The sequence below is a fragment of the Anarrhichthys ocellatus genome, unplaced genomic scaffold, assembly GCF_004355925.1.
Source record: "Anarrhichthys ocellatus isolate YVR2014 unplaced genomic scaffold, GSC_Weel_1.0 scaffold172, whole genome shotgun sequence".
Classification (NCBI taxonomy): Eukaryota; Metazoa; Chordata; class Actinopteri; order Perciformes; family Anarhichadidae; genus Anarrhichthys; species Anarrhichthys ocellatus.
The window spans coordinates 240,137-254,843 of NW_022280202.1; the positions used below are offsets into that span (position 1 = coordinate 240,137).

The window sequence follows — 14,707 nt, forward strand, 5'->3', positions numbered from 1 at the left end:
ATATACACACATATATATATACACACATATATATATACACACATATACATACATACATATACATACATATACATACACACATATACACACACACATATACACACACACACACACACACACACACACACACACACACACACACACACACACACGCATGCATACATGCATACATGCATACATGCATACATGCATACATGCATACATGCATACATGCATACATACATATATATATACACACATACATATATATACACACATACATATATATACACACATACATATATATACATACATATACATACATATACATACATATACATACATACATACATACATATATGTATATACACACACACACACACACACACACACACACACACTTTGTAATATGATATTTTTCTATAAACTGAACGTGAACATGAAAAAGACAAGACTTAGACTGCCTTGTCAGCAAGGCAGTGACAGCAGCCATTTAACTCCAACATCATGGATCAATTCCAGCCTTGTGACCATTGTTTGATGACGTTCTCCTCTCTCTCTAGTCTGGGTATCCACACTGTCAAATAACGGCAGAAATGCCAAACAAATAATCTTAAAACAACCATGTGTGTAGAGCGTGTCCTGATGCACCTGCACAGTGAAAGCACACGTAGTTCAGATCTGAGACAGATTGAGATTCTCAACAGTGGAATAACCGGTCGGGTTGCTTTTGAGTTTCTGTTGTGCTTCTTGTCACACTAACGAGGCTTCACCTGGTAAGTGAGTCACGAACAAAGTCTAAACACACAGAATCACCATGGCAACGACGTGCAGACAGGAGGTGAGGGACACGGTGTGTGTTCATGATGTTCACCAAAGATCAGGATGTGACAAAAAAGCCACAAAAATAATACAATTCTGAAATGGTTTATGATAAGAAACTCAAAGTGGACAGATTTGTACAAACATATTTATGGAAGTTATTACACATCACGAGGTACGAATGTTATTACCAAAAGACACAGAAATGCTTTCTCGTGATCCATTGAACGATATCATCTTTAACCAACTATGAGAACATATTACATTAGAATGACAAACTCCTGTTTCACCACAATCAGAATGATCTCACTGTTGTTTAAGAGTCAGAGGTTCGCTGATGACAGAGAGTGCCGTGGAATGAATAAGTGGAACAAACTGTTGCTGACGTAGGCATCAGGTGATGGGTTGTGGTGGAGGTGGTGGATGGAAATCTTGAGGAGAAACGTTGGCATAAGGGACACGCCCCTTACCTCTTTTATTCAAATGCTACTTCAGATCACTTTTAATAATGGATCCTGTTTTGTGTCTCTAAAACAGTAAAGGTCAAGTCTGTTACAGGAAGTGCTTCCATAAAGCACTTCCTAAAGCAGTTTTCTTCCCTATTAATAGCCCTTCCCTTGTCACCCACGGTATATTATTGGGGGATATTTATATTTGTTTACAGGGAATGAAAACTCTATTTTCACACGGGACTCTGGTATCCTGTCAGACAGACAGGTCTCTGTAAAACACAGCAGGTTGCTCTGTGGGAATCGTATCTCAAGTAGGCTGAAAACTCATCCACCTTATTAGCCAAGGAGCGGACATTCCCCATCATAGTGGAGTGTAGCACAGGTTTGTACCCCCGCCGACTGTTCCTGATCTGGACCCCAGCTCTGCGGCCTCTCTTCCTGGTCCTGGGCTCGGTATCCGACCAATCAAAGTCCACATCCTGTCCACCTGACGTAGGAGGCCGCAGCTGAAGAAGCTCTTGCCGACTATAGGTGATGAAAAGTGGGCCTGGTTCGCTCCCGAAGTGTTTGAGCGGCTCTCCAAACAATGCAACAAAGCCACAGGAGGCAAAAGTGCGATTGTTAAGTGTTCTCGTCGTCAAAGTTTGATCACGCTGATGATCATGAATCAGAAGGTATCGAAAACAATAAAAACGCATCAGAAGTATAACCAGAGTCGTCGGCAAGGGGGCGGCACCTCTATGTTACTCTCCTCCAATCACAAGCACGCATTTGCCCACTGAAAATCTGCATAAGCCAAACCGGCCAATCAGGACGTGTCTACGTGATCACATGCGGACTCCACAGTAAATAAGTCAGCACACCCCTCTGCTTCTCTTCAGTGAAAGGCAATCTGCCCACTGACTGCTCATCTCTGCAAATGGAGTCATCGGCAAAACCTCATCAGTGCCCGTCATGTCCCGGCCTCACAGCTCGGACAGATCTTCATGCCTGCTTGGGGTGCCTTAGCATACACCACACAGAGTGTTCAGCAGCCACCGACCTGCCAAGTCTGAAGAGCGTTGCCCAAGATTCGATGCCAGAAGCAGAAGGATCATTTCAGACGCTTTGCTGTGATGAGAGCGAGCCAGAGCCCGAGACAGACAAGGTAGAGATCCTCACCCCAACCACAACGCTTGGCCACTGCCTCCGGTCATCCCTGCCAAGACATCGGCTTCGTCTGCAAATAATGATGATGACAATATGTCATCAGTATCCACAACATCAGCATCCCAAGTCCACCGCCAACATCTCTCCGTGGGGACATCCTGCTAGTGATGAAAACTAGGGCGGGATGTCCCACAGCTCGTCGCTCGTCCTCGAATACAGTTTTACGAGTAGTGGCAATGCAGCTGCGTGTTAACAGAAGGGATGGATAGGGCACCGAGACTGGTTTATTTTCTCCAGTTCTACAGCGCTCATCCTCTGCTTATCCAGCAGAAATCCAGGACCTGTTACAGAAGCAAGCTGTGTCTTTCGTCCCCATTCACGACAGAAAGAGAGGGTTTTACCAGTGTATGTCCGCAAGACATTCGGTTTGTTAACCATCAACCATGAAGTTAGTGGAATTGGTTTAGTCGGCCAATTGCTTGCGAGGTTACCCTCAGATCAAACCCCTACATTGTACCCAAGAACGTGAGGAGTCCTTTCAGGCTGAAGGTTATACTGCTGGATGCTTTTCATCTTCCACCCCATGTGGGGGACAGGGAGGGAAGTTAAATCTGCGATTCCCAGTTTGTGCATTAGCATGTTATGTTGAACGTACGGTCCCCATCAGCCACGCTGAACAGCTGTTTGTGTACTTCAGGGATGGCATCCAAAAAACACCCAGAGGGATGGCTTTGTCAACACTTCCGTAGGCTGTGCCTGCGGTGTATGAATGTTAGTCCTGATGGGCAGGTGGCACCTTGCATGGCTGCCCCTGTCATCAGTGTATGAATGGGTGTGAATGGGTGAATGACCCAGCACTTCAGTGGTTGTATGACTAAAAAGGCACTATAGGAGTACAAATCCATTTACATCCAGCAGACACAGATTAACACAAGCATTCATTAGAAGCCGTTTTGGTCTCCACCAACTCCTGAGAGAAAATGACTTTTTAGCTACAAGATACTCCACTATGTTCCCCAGCTAGTATCCAACTGTCTGTCTGCAGTTTGATGCGGAAGACGTAGTGTACAGTAGCTTTATCAAAGCTTTACCCTGAATACAGCTGCTGCTAATGAGAGCAAAACAGTTCAACTGTGTCTCCTTAAACCAAAACAATGAGCTGACAAAGACTAAAATGTTCCTCACAGATGAGAGGAACTGCGGAGTGGTGATCATTGCCTGTCGGTTATTTCAAATAAGTGACCTCACTTATATTACACATGGTCATTGGATCCACTGTTATATTGATTAGAGCAGCTTTTAGGTGTTGCGATTTGAATGTTGATCTAAAATTGTCAAATTCAAAGTACTGCCTCTGCATAATAACTTTGGCTGGTTTACTTTAGTGCAATATTTTACACAACACTCATAAGCCCAGTGAATGATGGGATAAGAGCCCCATCCTCCCGGCTGCTGAACCACAAGACCAGTAGAGTAAATATCAACATGCCTGTCAACACACACACACACACACACACACACAAGAATGTGCAGGGACAAGTGTTCATCCCATCACTCCACGCTCCTACCTGGTATGAGGAACTTGAAGGGGAAAGTGTGTTCTCCCTGTTTCATGGTTCCTGTAGGAGACAAAGAGAGCACAGATAGATCAGCTGAAGCAGCAACAATCACTCTGCTGTTTCCCACCAGCCAGGTATGCCTCCGGGCTGCATGCAGTATACACAGTGGCAAATGGGAACCTTCCACTACAGGCCTCACACTTCAAATATTTTTCTCACTTACTTTTTAACCTTTACATTATGGAAAATAAAACTATTGTTTCGTTGCCATCAAATGTGTCTAAGATCTGTGAGTGGATCGTGTTTCACCCTCTGTGGTAAACCAACGCACAAGCAAATATGTAAGGCTAGCTGAGCGATCTGATCTGTGACTGGACACTTGCCTCTATATGAAGTTCATATTATGAACAGTTACGATGTGGTAAACTGCACTTATCGAATACTAACAGCAGGATGGATCAAACCCGTGGATGAACAGATGGATCAGTTTTGTAGCAAGCACTCAATTGTTCGGCTTCGTACCTTTATCTGCAACAGAGATGGTGCTGTTGAAGTACTGCTCCTCCTCAGTCCATGCGGTGTCATTGACCTTACTGGTGATGCCACAGAAACCGTTGCAGTTCACTTTGATGGCTGCAAACAAGAATACACAGATTTGTAATGTTAGCCACAGAGCCAAGCTAAGCAGCCGCACCATGAAACACTTCCCACAAACTGTGCAACTAGAGCATTGGGCCTCTACGTCCTACAGTGTCGTCTCTGCCATAGAGGCTAAATAATGACCACGATGAGTCTTTCATGAAGTTTACCGTGATGATATGCTGTGTAATACACATACAAGAATATAAAATACTTGACAAGTATCGCACACAAAGCGTTGTGATCAGGTGCTGGTTCACACTCTGGCTCCACATCCTCTCTTTGCTGTGGGAGCCACTGGGCCCTCACGCCTTCTATCAACAGAGTGAAACACTTTCTCTTGTTTTCATGGACCAACAAAAAGCCAACATTCATTTCATTTTAGTTTTCACCTGATGGATTTACTCCAATGTGAAGACAAGAGACCCAACACTGATGCTGGGTTGGGGTCTCAGAGCAGGAAGTCAAGTCCCTCCACAGCAGACAGGAACCCTTTCTGTTCATGCACGCTGTTTAACAACAGAAACTATTGCTACACGCTACAATAAGATCGGTGCAATACGATACATTACATATATGCAATATGTTGCAATACTCCGTTTACTGTTTTTACTGAAAATGTAAAAATATAGCTGAAAATACAACTTGCTGTATATTATAATGCAATACATCACATATTCCATCAAAACTACTTCAGAAGGTATTTGCACTAGTCACTCAGCAGAGAACGCACTCAACCAAAGATGTATACGTCATGTAAATAAAGTGCATATTGTATTATCATCTTTACTAACATGCCACAACATTTGAAGATAAAATACATACTGAATTATGTTCTTATTGTGTCGCTGACCAATCTTCATTTACATGTAGATGCAATTTAAAGGACTTTTTTTTTTTTTAATACACATACATACATACATACATACAGTACAGAAAGTATTCAGACCCCTTTAAATTTTTCACTCTTTGCTTCATTGCAGCCATTTGGTAAAATCAAAAAAGTTCATTTTATTTCTCATTAATGTACACTCAGCACCCCATCTTGACAGAAAAAAACAGAAATGTAGAAATTTTTGCAAATTTATTACAAAAGAAAAACTGAAATATCACATGGTCATAAGTATTCAGACCCTTTGCTCAGTATTGAGTAGAAGCACCCTTTTGAGCTAGTACAGCCATGAGTCTTCTTGGGAATGATGCAACAACCTTTTCACACCTGGATTTGGGGATCCTCTGCCATTCTTCCTTGCAGATCCTCTCCAGTTCCGTCAGGTTGGATGGTGAACGTTGGTGGACAGCCATTTTCAGGTCTCTCCAGAGATGCTCAATTGGGTTTAGGTCAGGGCTCTGGCTGGGCCAGTCAAGAATGGTCACAGAGTTGTTCCGAAGCCACTCCTTTGTTATTTTAGCTGTGTGCTTAGGGTCATTGTCTTGTTGGAAGGTGAACCTTCGGCCCAGTCTGAGGTCCAGAGCACTCTGGAAGAGGTTTTCTTCCAGGATATCTCTGTACTTTGCCACATTCATCTTTCCTTCAATTGCAACCAGTCGTCCTGTCCCTGCAGCTGAAAAACACCCCCATAGCATGATGCTGCCACCACCATGTTTCACTGTTGGGATTGTATTGGGCAGGTGATGAGCAGTGCCTGGTTTTCTCCACACATACCGCTTAGAATTAACGCCAAAAAGTTCAATCTTGGTCTCATCAGACCAGAGCATCTTATTTCTCATAGTCTGTGCGGGCTATGCGGGCTTTCATATGTCTTGCACTGAGGAGAGGCTTCCGTCGGGCCACTCTGCCATAAAGCCCCGACTGGTGGAGGGCTGCAGTGATAGTTGACTTTGTGGAACTTTTTCCCATCTCCCTACTGCATCTCTGGAGCTCAGCCACAGTGATCTTTGGGTTCTTCTTTACCTCTCTCACCAAGGCTCTTCTTCCACGATTGCTCAGTTTGGCTGGACGGCCAGGTCTAGGAAGAGTTCTGGTCGTCCCAAACTTCTTCCATTTTAGGATTATGGAGGCCACTGTGCTCTTAGGAACCTTGAGTGTTGCAGAAATTCTTTTGTAACCTTGGCCAGATCTGTGCCTTGCCACAATTCTGTCTCTGAGCTCCTTGGGCAGTTCCTTCGACCTCATGATTCTCATTTGCTCTGACATGCACTGTGAGCTGTAAGGTCTTATATAGACAGGTGTGTGCCTTTCCTAATCAAGTCCAATCAGTTTAATTAAACACAGCTGGACTCCAATGAAGGAGTAGAACCATCTCAAGGAGGATCAGAAGAAATGGACAGTATGTGAGTTAAATATGAGTGTCACAGCAAAGGGTCTGAATACTTATGACCATGTGATATTTCAGTTTCTTTTTTAATAAATTTGCAAAAAATTCTACATTTCTGTTTTTTTCTGTCAAGATGGGGTGCTGAGTGTACATTAATGAGAAATAAAATGAACTTTTTTGATTTTAGCAAATGGCTGCAATGAAACAAAGAGTGAAAAATTTAAAGGAGTCTGAATACTTTCCGTACCAACTGTACACACACACACACACATCGCTACACCATTGTCAAAAGAATTGCGTGACAGTAAGCTATATGGATATCTTTGCACAGCCCTGATTAACTCCATTAAGTGTAAAAACAATATTAAAGGAACGCTGAAACAGTTCTCTAGTAACCTCATATCCATTGTATCGGATTTGTAATGCAATGTCAATATTTGCCCAGTAATGTCTCGGGGCCCAACCCAACTGATAATCCATCAGTGAGTCAAACTCTTGTTCGAGTCCGTTTCATGTGTGACGAGAGTCGGACCAGCTCTACCTGAAGAGGAATGTAACCAGTCAGACAGGAACTCTTAGACACACAACAGCTGCTCTCAGCAAGCCAACGAGAAAACAGAGAGAGACGCAACACTCCACAATGATCTCAAGGAGAAAGAGTCACTTAATAATCAGGGCAGAATGGGCTCCAGCACATGTTCAACAGGTGGGAACCTGGTAAATGGCTGAATGTACGGAGTGCCAGAGGTCAGAATCGAGCAGTCAATGAGTGGAACCACCTTCAGACAGAAACATCGTCTGTGCCAGTACGTGAACGCAGATGAAGACACCAGACACAGCCGTTACAAACGTACAACCCCGAAGAGCATCACACAGAGAAAAGCACAAAGCTTAAGATGTTGGACTGCTCATTAACAGAGCACGTACACATGGAGGAACACCAGCAGAGAGCTGCAGGAGACTCACGTAGAGCATCACGTCACAGAGAGGGATGTACACAACATCCTCTGTCTCCACAGTTTACATTTTAGATTAAATCTGATACTTTTTAGATGTTTTTAGGTAAATATAAAATCTAATTATTTCCCCAAAATGTTTTCATTGTGTGTATTCGATTTTTTTGTTTTACTTTAAGATGAAGTGCTTTGTTTCGGGCTGAGAAATGTCTATAATAACCATTAAAAACACGTTGATTATGTGAAAGATATGATCCACAAAGACATGACAGACCGCCTTAGATGAAAGCTTCATGTTTTAATATGGTTTTAATGTTGGGATTTGTTTTTCTAACAGACTAACAGTTCATTAAATGCATATAGCATTTGATGAACTGAATTATATTTTTGATGTGTGGTCACATATTTGTGTGGGAGTGGGACCTGCGATTCCTCGTTTTACAACAGTTCGGGTCCTGTGTCTAGTATTATGAGAGTGGGAGAAATACCATCAGCCCACACGGTCTCACTGAGCCCTCATTGAACCGGTCTACAGGACCGTCACACGGACGTTATGAACCGGTCTACAGGACCGTCACACGGACGTTATGAACCGGTCTACGGGACCGTCACACCCCCCCATCACTGCAGATCCGGACTACCACGTTCATTCCAACACCAACAAGTTATTCCCACAGTGAGTGCGGGAGGCCTCGTTACAGTCCATTGTGGTCCAAAACATTTACTTCCTTGTTTAGCGACGGCAGCGTTCTCCCACCAGGTGCGCAATGTGTGATAGCAGCGATGTTAGCGGACTCTCACCTTTACACTGCAGCGGCTGGCCCAGTTTGAATGTCACGGTTCCGGAGATGGACTCGCCCGGAGTGTACACCTCTTTGTTCTTTTTAAACGTGATCTCAAACTCCTGAACTTTCCCCATGTTTCCCCGCTCACAGCAGAAGTGACTGAAGAACACCTGAGCGCACAAACAACCTGCGCATTTACCACCCTGTGGCCCCGCCCTCTCACCTGACGTCACTGACGTGTCCCAGATAACAAAGATCATCAGGTGTTGGTGATTAATCTTTATTGTTGTGAGGAGACGTGACGTTTGTTTAGAACAACACTGGACATTCTATAAATACAAATGTAATAATAATAATAACAACAAGCCTTTGAGTTACAAGACAAACCAGCTGGCAAATGTCACAATCTTTAATGTTTTAATAATTGCACATATTTACATGCACACTAAAGTTTAGACAAACCACCCGGAAAATGTGAAACGAGTCTAACGAGCACGCGCAGATAGTTGTCGGACCACAGATGCTCAATGAGATATGGTATATTTCAATTCAATTCATTTCATTTGTAGCCTATTATCACAAATCACACATTTGAAAGAAAAATGATTCCTACTAATAATAACAGTGGATATAATAAAATAATAAAATAAGATCAGGAATAGTAATAGAAATGTGTCTAACACTAATAATAATGATCGTAGCAGTGGGTGTCAGGCAGCAAGTAGAACCACGATCCATGAAACCTGAGGAGAGACGCAAAGTTAGTAATGAGCATTAATGGGACATAAATACATACAGAAGGAGAGGAAGAGGAAGAGGAGCTCTGTGTATCCTGAGAAGTGCCCTCGTCTGGATTGATAGCAGCATAGCTAGTAGGGATGGGAATCACCCACGATACAATATCATCTTATTATGATTTAAAACATTTTGCGATATATCTGAAATAACATATTGCGATTTATTACCTTTCTTCAACTGCAAAAATTGCCGTATAATAACAGCTGCTCTCTCTAATAAGATAAAGTTTTCACTCGTTCATCTCACTTCAGTCATTTTATTGCATCATGCACCTGATAAAGAGTCCACTGTCCAATCTGACTGTTAACTCAGCACCTCTAGTGCACCCAACAATGATTGTTACCAGAAGGTTTGATTTGTATTTGTAATTCAGAATGTCACAATATGACATTCTGATATCACGATTATGGTCAGAGGAAACTGTTTCATGGTATATTATGGCCTATAGCCAACAAATTCAAATGATTAGGAAATAAAAGATCATATTTGTATTGATCGTATGTCACATTAATAATTGTGACATGTGATCATGTGTTGTCAGCTGCTTACAGCTCGTGTTAGGAAGTTAAACAGCTCATAATTCATAATATCTATTGAATGTTGCTGTGAAAACTTTTCCTTTAAACAACTGGATTCAAGTTTCTCAACAAAAACTACTTTTTACAAGATAACATTTGAACACATCATGATAACGTTATAATTTACCATCGTCCATACTCACGTTACCATGATGGAACTAAGTGGAACCTCCCAGCACAGCTCTGCTCTATACGTGTTGCTGCCAGCGTTCTCTCTCCTCCTGCTGGTTCCAACACACACACACACACACACACACACACGAGAGGAGACCTCATGCACACGCAAACATGTCTCGCAAGACTCGTTTTCACAGGGAAACAAATTGATAAACCTGCAAAGAATGACCAAATGATGAAATGACCGATCAGACAATAAGATCTGTCAGTGGAGAAAGAGGATATCGGGGCTGGAAAAAAATGCAAGGTGTCAATAGTACAAATAAAAGCTTACAAAGGCAGCAGAACAATACAACCTGTGCTATAGTTCTCCTGCAAACAATGAGTCCAAAGAAACCAGTGAGTACTTGTAAAATAACTGGACTACAAGTGGGTGATTTGGATGGCAAGAACTATATTGATCTCCAAAAAACATATGTTCAAATAAAGATACCAACGACAAAGAGAAACATTTTCTCTCAAAATGACCTCAGGAGGCCTTACTGGCAATGGACCCTACCCTGCATGTAAGAACCCGCTTAGGATGGGTGTAAATGGACCACTCAACCCATCTTCAGCTGTGGTTGAATGTGGACGGCCAGTGGCATACGTACACCACAATTTAATTGATTAACTGGAAAACCTTCCTGTAAACCATCACGATTTCCCAGAAAGAGACTATGAAGGAAACAGAATGAAAGCTGCAAACTCTTCAGCACTAGAGAACATCAGAGACTGTTTTCTGCAGACGAATGCAGTCTAAAGTAGGAGAGCAAGATCTTCAATAGGACCGTGTGATGCCGGATTTGTCAGTTTTCACTTCAGTTAGCGTGGACTATTTTGGACCTTTTGAAATAACGCGAGGTTGGACCAATTCTAAGAAAGGTCAAATTTCCACATGCCTCCATCGTTAGGTGGCAAGTAGTTTGGACACTAACTCCTGCATCAATGCAATACCATATTCCATATTCTACATTCAATATTCTGATTTTAATATGTCCTACTGTGTTATTTTATTGTATATATTGTGCATTTTTTAATACTTAATATTTTTGGTTACTCTGCTACTTTGTATGTCTTGCTGCTGTAACATACACATTTTGCCCTGGGGATGAATAAAGTATACATCTATCCATCTATACGCAGATTTCTATGTCGTAGAGGTACTGTAAAAACCATCAGATCAAGGTAAAAATTGTATTGCTGCACAAAAAGAGCTGAAATGATCATTGAAATAACTAAATCATGATCAAATCAATTGGAATCTCATCCAATAAGGATTTGGGTGGCTATTTAACCCGGGAGCAGGCGCTCACCACAGAGCCATATGAGAGACTCACAAAGTCTGAACTCTGTGGAAAGAGAAGAAGTTCTGAATGATGACGCCTGGGAAAACAGCCTTATGTGAGTTGGAAGCTATGATGAATGACAGAACTATCACAACTAAAACAAATGACTTGAATGATGTGGAACCTTTAACACCTTATCATCTGCTTCTACTCAAAACCAACCCTGTCATACCTTCTGGAGGGTCCATGAAACAGGACCTGTTCTCTAACAGGAAACCAGTACACTATCTCTTCTGGAGGAGTTGGGTTCGAGCAGCTAATTCAATGACAAGCATAATATGTGTGGTAGATTGATTGTACATTCTTATAACTCAATTTAAAAAAAGTGTATCAGGTGTCTGAGCATGCATGAGTTCATATTCATTAAATATTCATCTCCCAGTCTGCTCCACTGCTCACCTACTGCCTCCCAGCCTCTACTTCACTCTGCTTGCCGGCCAATCCCACCTCATCAGTTCACCCCACTCACCTGTGCTCACAACTGCAACCCACCCATATATATATATATATATATATTATATATATATATTTTTCGTCTCTCCAGTTCCCTCTGACTTTAATTGTTTCCATAATAAAAGTTCAGATCATGAAAACACAAATCTTTATAATAAATGAAGAAAGTTGTTTGTGGTCCTTTTGTTGTTCAGACTACAATGAACATTTATTTAAACCAGAAAACGAATCAAATATAAAGCTTGAGTTTATTCTGTGATCCGTCTTCACTGTTCACATGTTGAACAAAATCTCATCAGTCCGATCGGCTGCAGCGTCCAATCACATGACTGATGAACAATGAGGGGGCGTGTCGGCCGTTAAAACACTTCCTGGAAGTCTGTTCTCGTGGGTCCTCCATGGCTCCTCAGAGATCCCTCCTCCCTCCTCCCTCCTCGATCCTCAGAGCTAAATAAGAGCTTTGGGACGGCCGTCAATATGGCGGCGCAGAACAACTTCCGGTTCAATCGAGGATCGAGGAGCGAGGAAATGAGAATTAAGAGACTTGGGATGTACCCCTCGTCGCTGCCTCACCTCGCGTGTCTCCTCTCTGTTTGAACAGGATATGCGCAAATTCAGCGATTTTGACTCTAAAAATGCTTAAAATTATTGAAATCATACAGAAATTACATTTACAACACAGATCAGTAGATAAATATTATTATTTTTTATTTTATCATTATTTGTTTTTTACTTTTCATGATGACAGGTGAGGCTCTGCCTCCTCTGACCGCACGTCCCTGTTCATTTTAATGTGATATTGCCATAAATTGTATGACTAAAATGTCTGATTAAATGTGATAAAACATTGTTTTTTTTAATTGTTTCTCATGTTCTACTGAGTAGCTACAAATGTGCATATCACTGGGGATCTTCCCTCTAAGGGCCAAATGTGTACATTTCTAAGGATACATTTTATAGCCCAAGAACATTTAGGTCCATTATTGTCCCCACAAGGTAGAAACTGTAAGGGTACGTACCCTTGCAGGTTACCCTGAATGTACCAACAGGGGTACTGTATGTATGTATGTACCTTTGAGGGTACTACTACAGTGATGAGCTGTTGGACCCCAAAAAGTACAAATTAAGCAATGTGTGGAGTGTAATCAACAACACAGACACTTGTACTGTACATTTAATTCAATATCCATTCAAAAAATATCAATTTGTAACTCTTCTTCTGTCAGTCTGCTAATAGCTGTACATTGACCTTTTTGTATTGTATTGTACGCAGTGGCGGCTGGTTGAAAATGTTCTAGGTAGGGCCATCCTATCAAAGGCATTACTACTTTGCAGTTAAATATTTAACATTTATTCCAACACAAAAAAAAGCAGTAAATAACACTTATATAATATAATATAATAGAACATGTGTATTTATTGAGATGTCCCTATGGACCTTGTTATAGCAGGTAAGATCATGAGAAGCAAACATGAAGTGTAATTATGAATACTGATGTTAAATTAAGCTATGATGAGTTTTCACTGTTAATTTACCATCTCAATTAAATGTTGATGCCTCCATGACCAAGTTAAGCAGATGAGACTGAGGACAACTATGTAGAAGAAAAGATGTTCACTTTGCCTAATATGTAGCTTGACAGAGTTCTCCATGTGTGTCCTGGTGTTCTCATGCTTCCTTACCTCCTCATCCCTCACTCCCTACCCTGGTGTTCTCATCTCCTCCTCATCCCTCCTCCGTAGCTGTCCGTGCTGGATCTGCCCCCGTTGTTTTAAAAAGCTAAATAAGTTATTAGCATAACGTCATCCAGCTAGCCAAACCTGTCTGGTATTCAGCTAGTACAGAAGCTTCGCATGTACTGCTTCCCTTTCCCACTAGTCTGCTGTCTGATTGTGAGGTCAGGCTGATCTGATATCAGCTCTTTGGCTGCAGAATCTCCGCCAAAGTTCTCCTCTCAAACGAGACCTGGAGGAGTAGTGCTCGCGCTGGCGCTCGCCTGTAGAGACTTCTCCTGACGAGAACGCGCAGCTAGGGGGGCCAAATCTTTTTGGCCCCACGCTGAATCTATTTGAGGGCGCTGATTGGCTAAATTGTATGTCACTCATTTATATCTTTAATCAGCCATCCATCCATCCATTTTGCACCTCTTATCTGGGATCGGGTCGCGGTGGCAGCAGGCCAAGCAGGCTGACCCAGACCTCCCTCTCACCGGCAACATGTTCCAGCTCATTCTGGGGATCCCGAGGCGTTCCCAGGCCAGCTGGGAGATGTAATCTCTCCAGCGTGTTCTGGGTCTTCCCCGGGGTCTCTTCCCAGTTGGACGTCCCTGGAAAACCTCCAGTGGGAGGCGTCCAGGAGGCATCCTAATTAGATGCCCGAACCACCTCAGCTGACTCCTTTCAACGCGAAGGAGTAGCGGCTCGACTCCAAGTTCCCTTCTGATGACCGAGCTCCTTACCCTATCTCTAAGGCTGAGGCCAGCCACCCTACGGAGGAAACTCATTTTGGCCGCTTGTAGCCACGACCTTGTCCTTTCGGTCACGACCCAGAGTTCGTGACCATAGGTGAGGGTAGGAACGTAGACCGAGTGGTAAATTGAGAGCTTTGCCTTCCGGCTCAGCTCCCTCTTCACCAAGACGGTCCGGTGCAGCGCCTGCTTTACTGCTGCAGCCGCACCGATCCGCCTGTCGATCTCCCGCTCCATCTTACCCTCACTCGTGAACAAGACCCCGAGATACTTAAACTCCTTCGC

General features: G+C 42.8%; 1 protein-coding gene across 1 annotated transcript; it reads right to left on the minus strand.

Moving 5' to 3' along the window:
* Window positions 1-396: 396 nt before the first annotated feature.
* Window positions 397-8,814, minus strand: LOC116400457 (arrestin domain-containing protein 1-like). Its single transcript, XM_031878303.1, has 3 exons — window positions 8,637-8,814; window positions 4,484-4,594; window positions 397-4,021 (listed from the first exon to the last, which is right to left on the minus strand). Exons 1-3 carry the CDS (start codon window positions 8,752-8,754, stop codon window positions 3,954-3,956), a joined length of 297 nt encoding a protein of 98 aa, XP_031734163.1. The 5' UTR covers window positions 8,755-8,814; the 3' UTR covers window positions 397-3,953.
* Between the last annotated feature and the right edge of the window lie 5,893 nt (window positions 8,815-14,707).

What these genes read in the sequence shown, in the direction of transcription:
- LOC116400457 (XM_031878303.1), bottom strand. Translation starts at nt 8,754, where the DNA reads ATGGGGAAAGTTCAGGAGTTTGAGATCACGTTTAAAAAGAACAAAGAG. An exon ending in CCAGCCGCTGCAGTGTAAAG is followed by an intron (nt 4,595 to 8,636) that starts GTGAGAGTCCGC and finishes TCTTGTTTGCAG; the next exon opens with CCATCAAAGTGAACTGCAAC. An exon ending in CATCTCTGTTGCAGATAAAG is followed by an intron (nt 4,022 to 4,483) that starts GTACGAAGCCGA and finishes TGTCTCCTACAG; the next exon opens with GAACCATGAAACAGGGAGAA.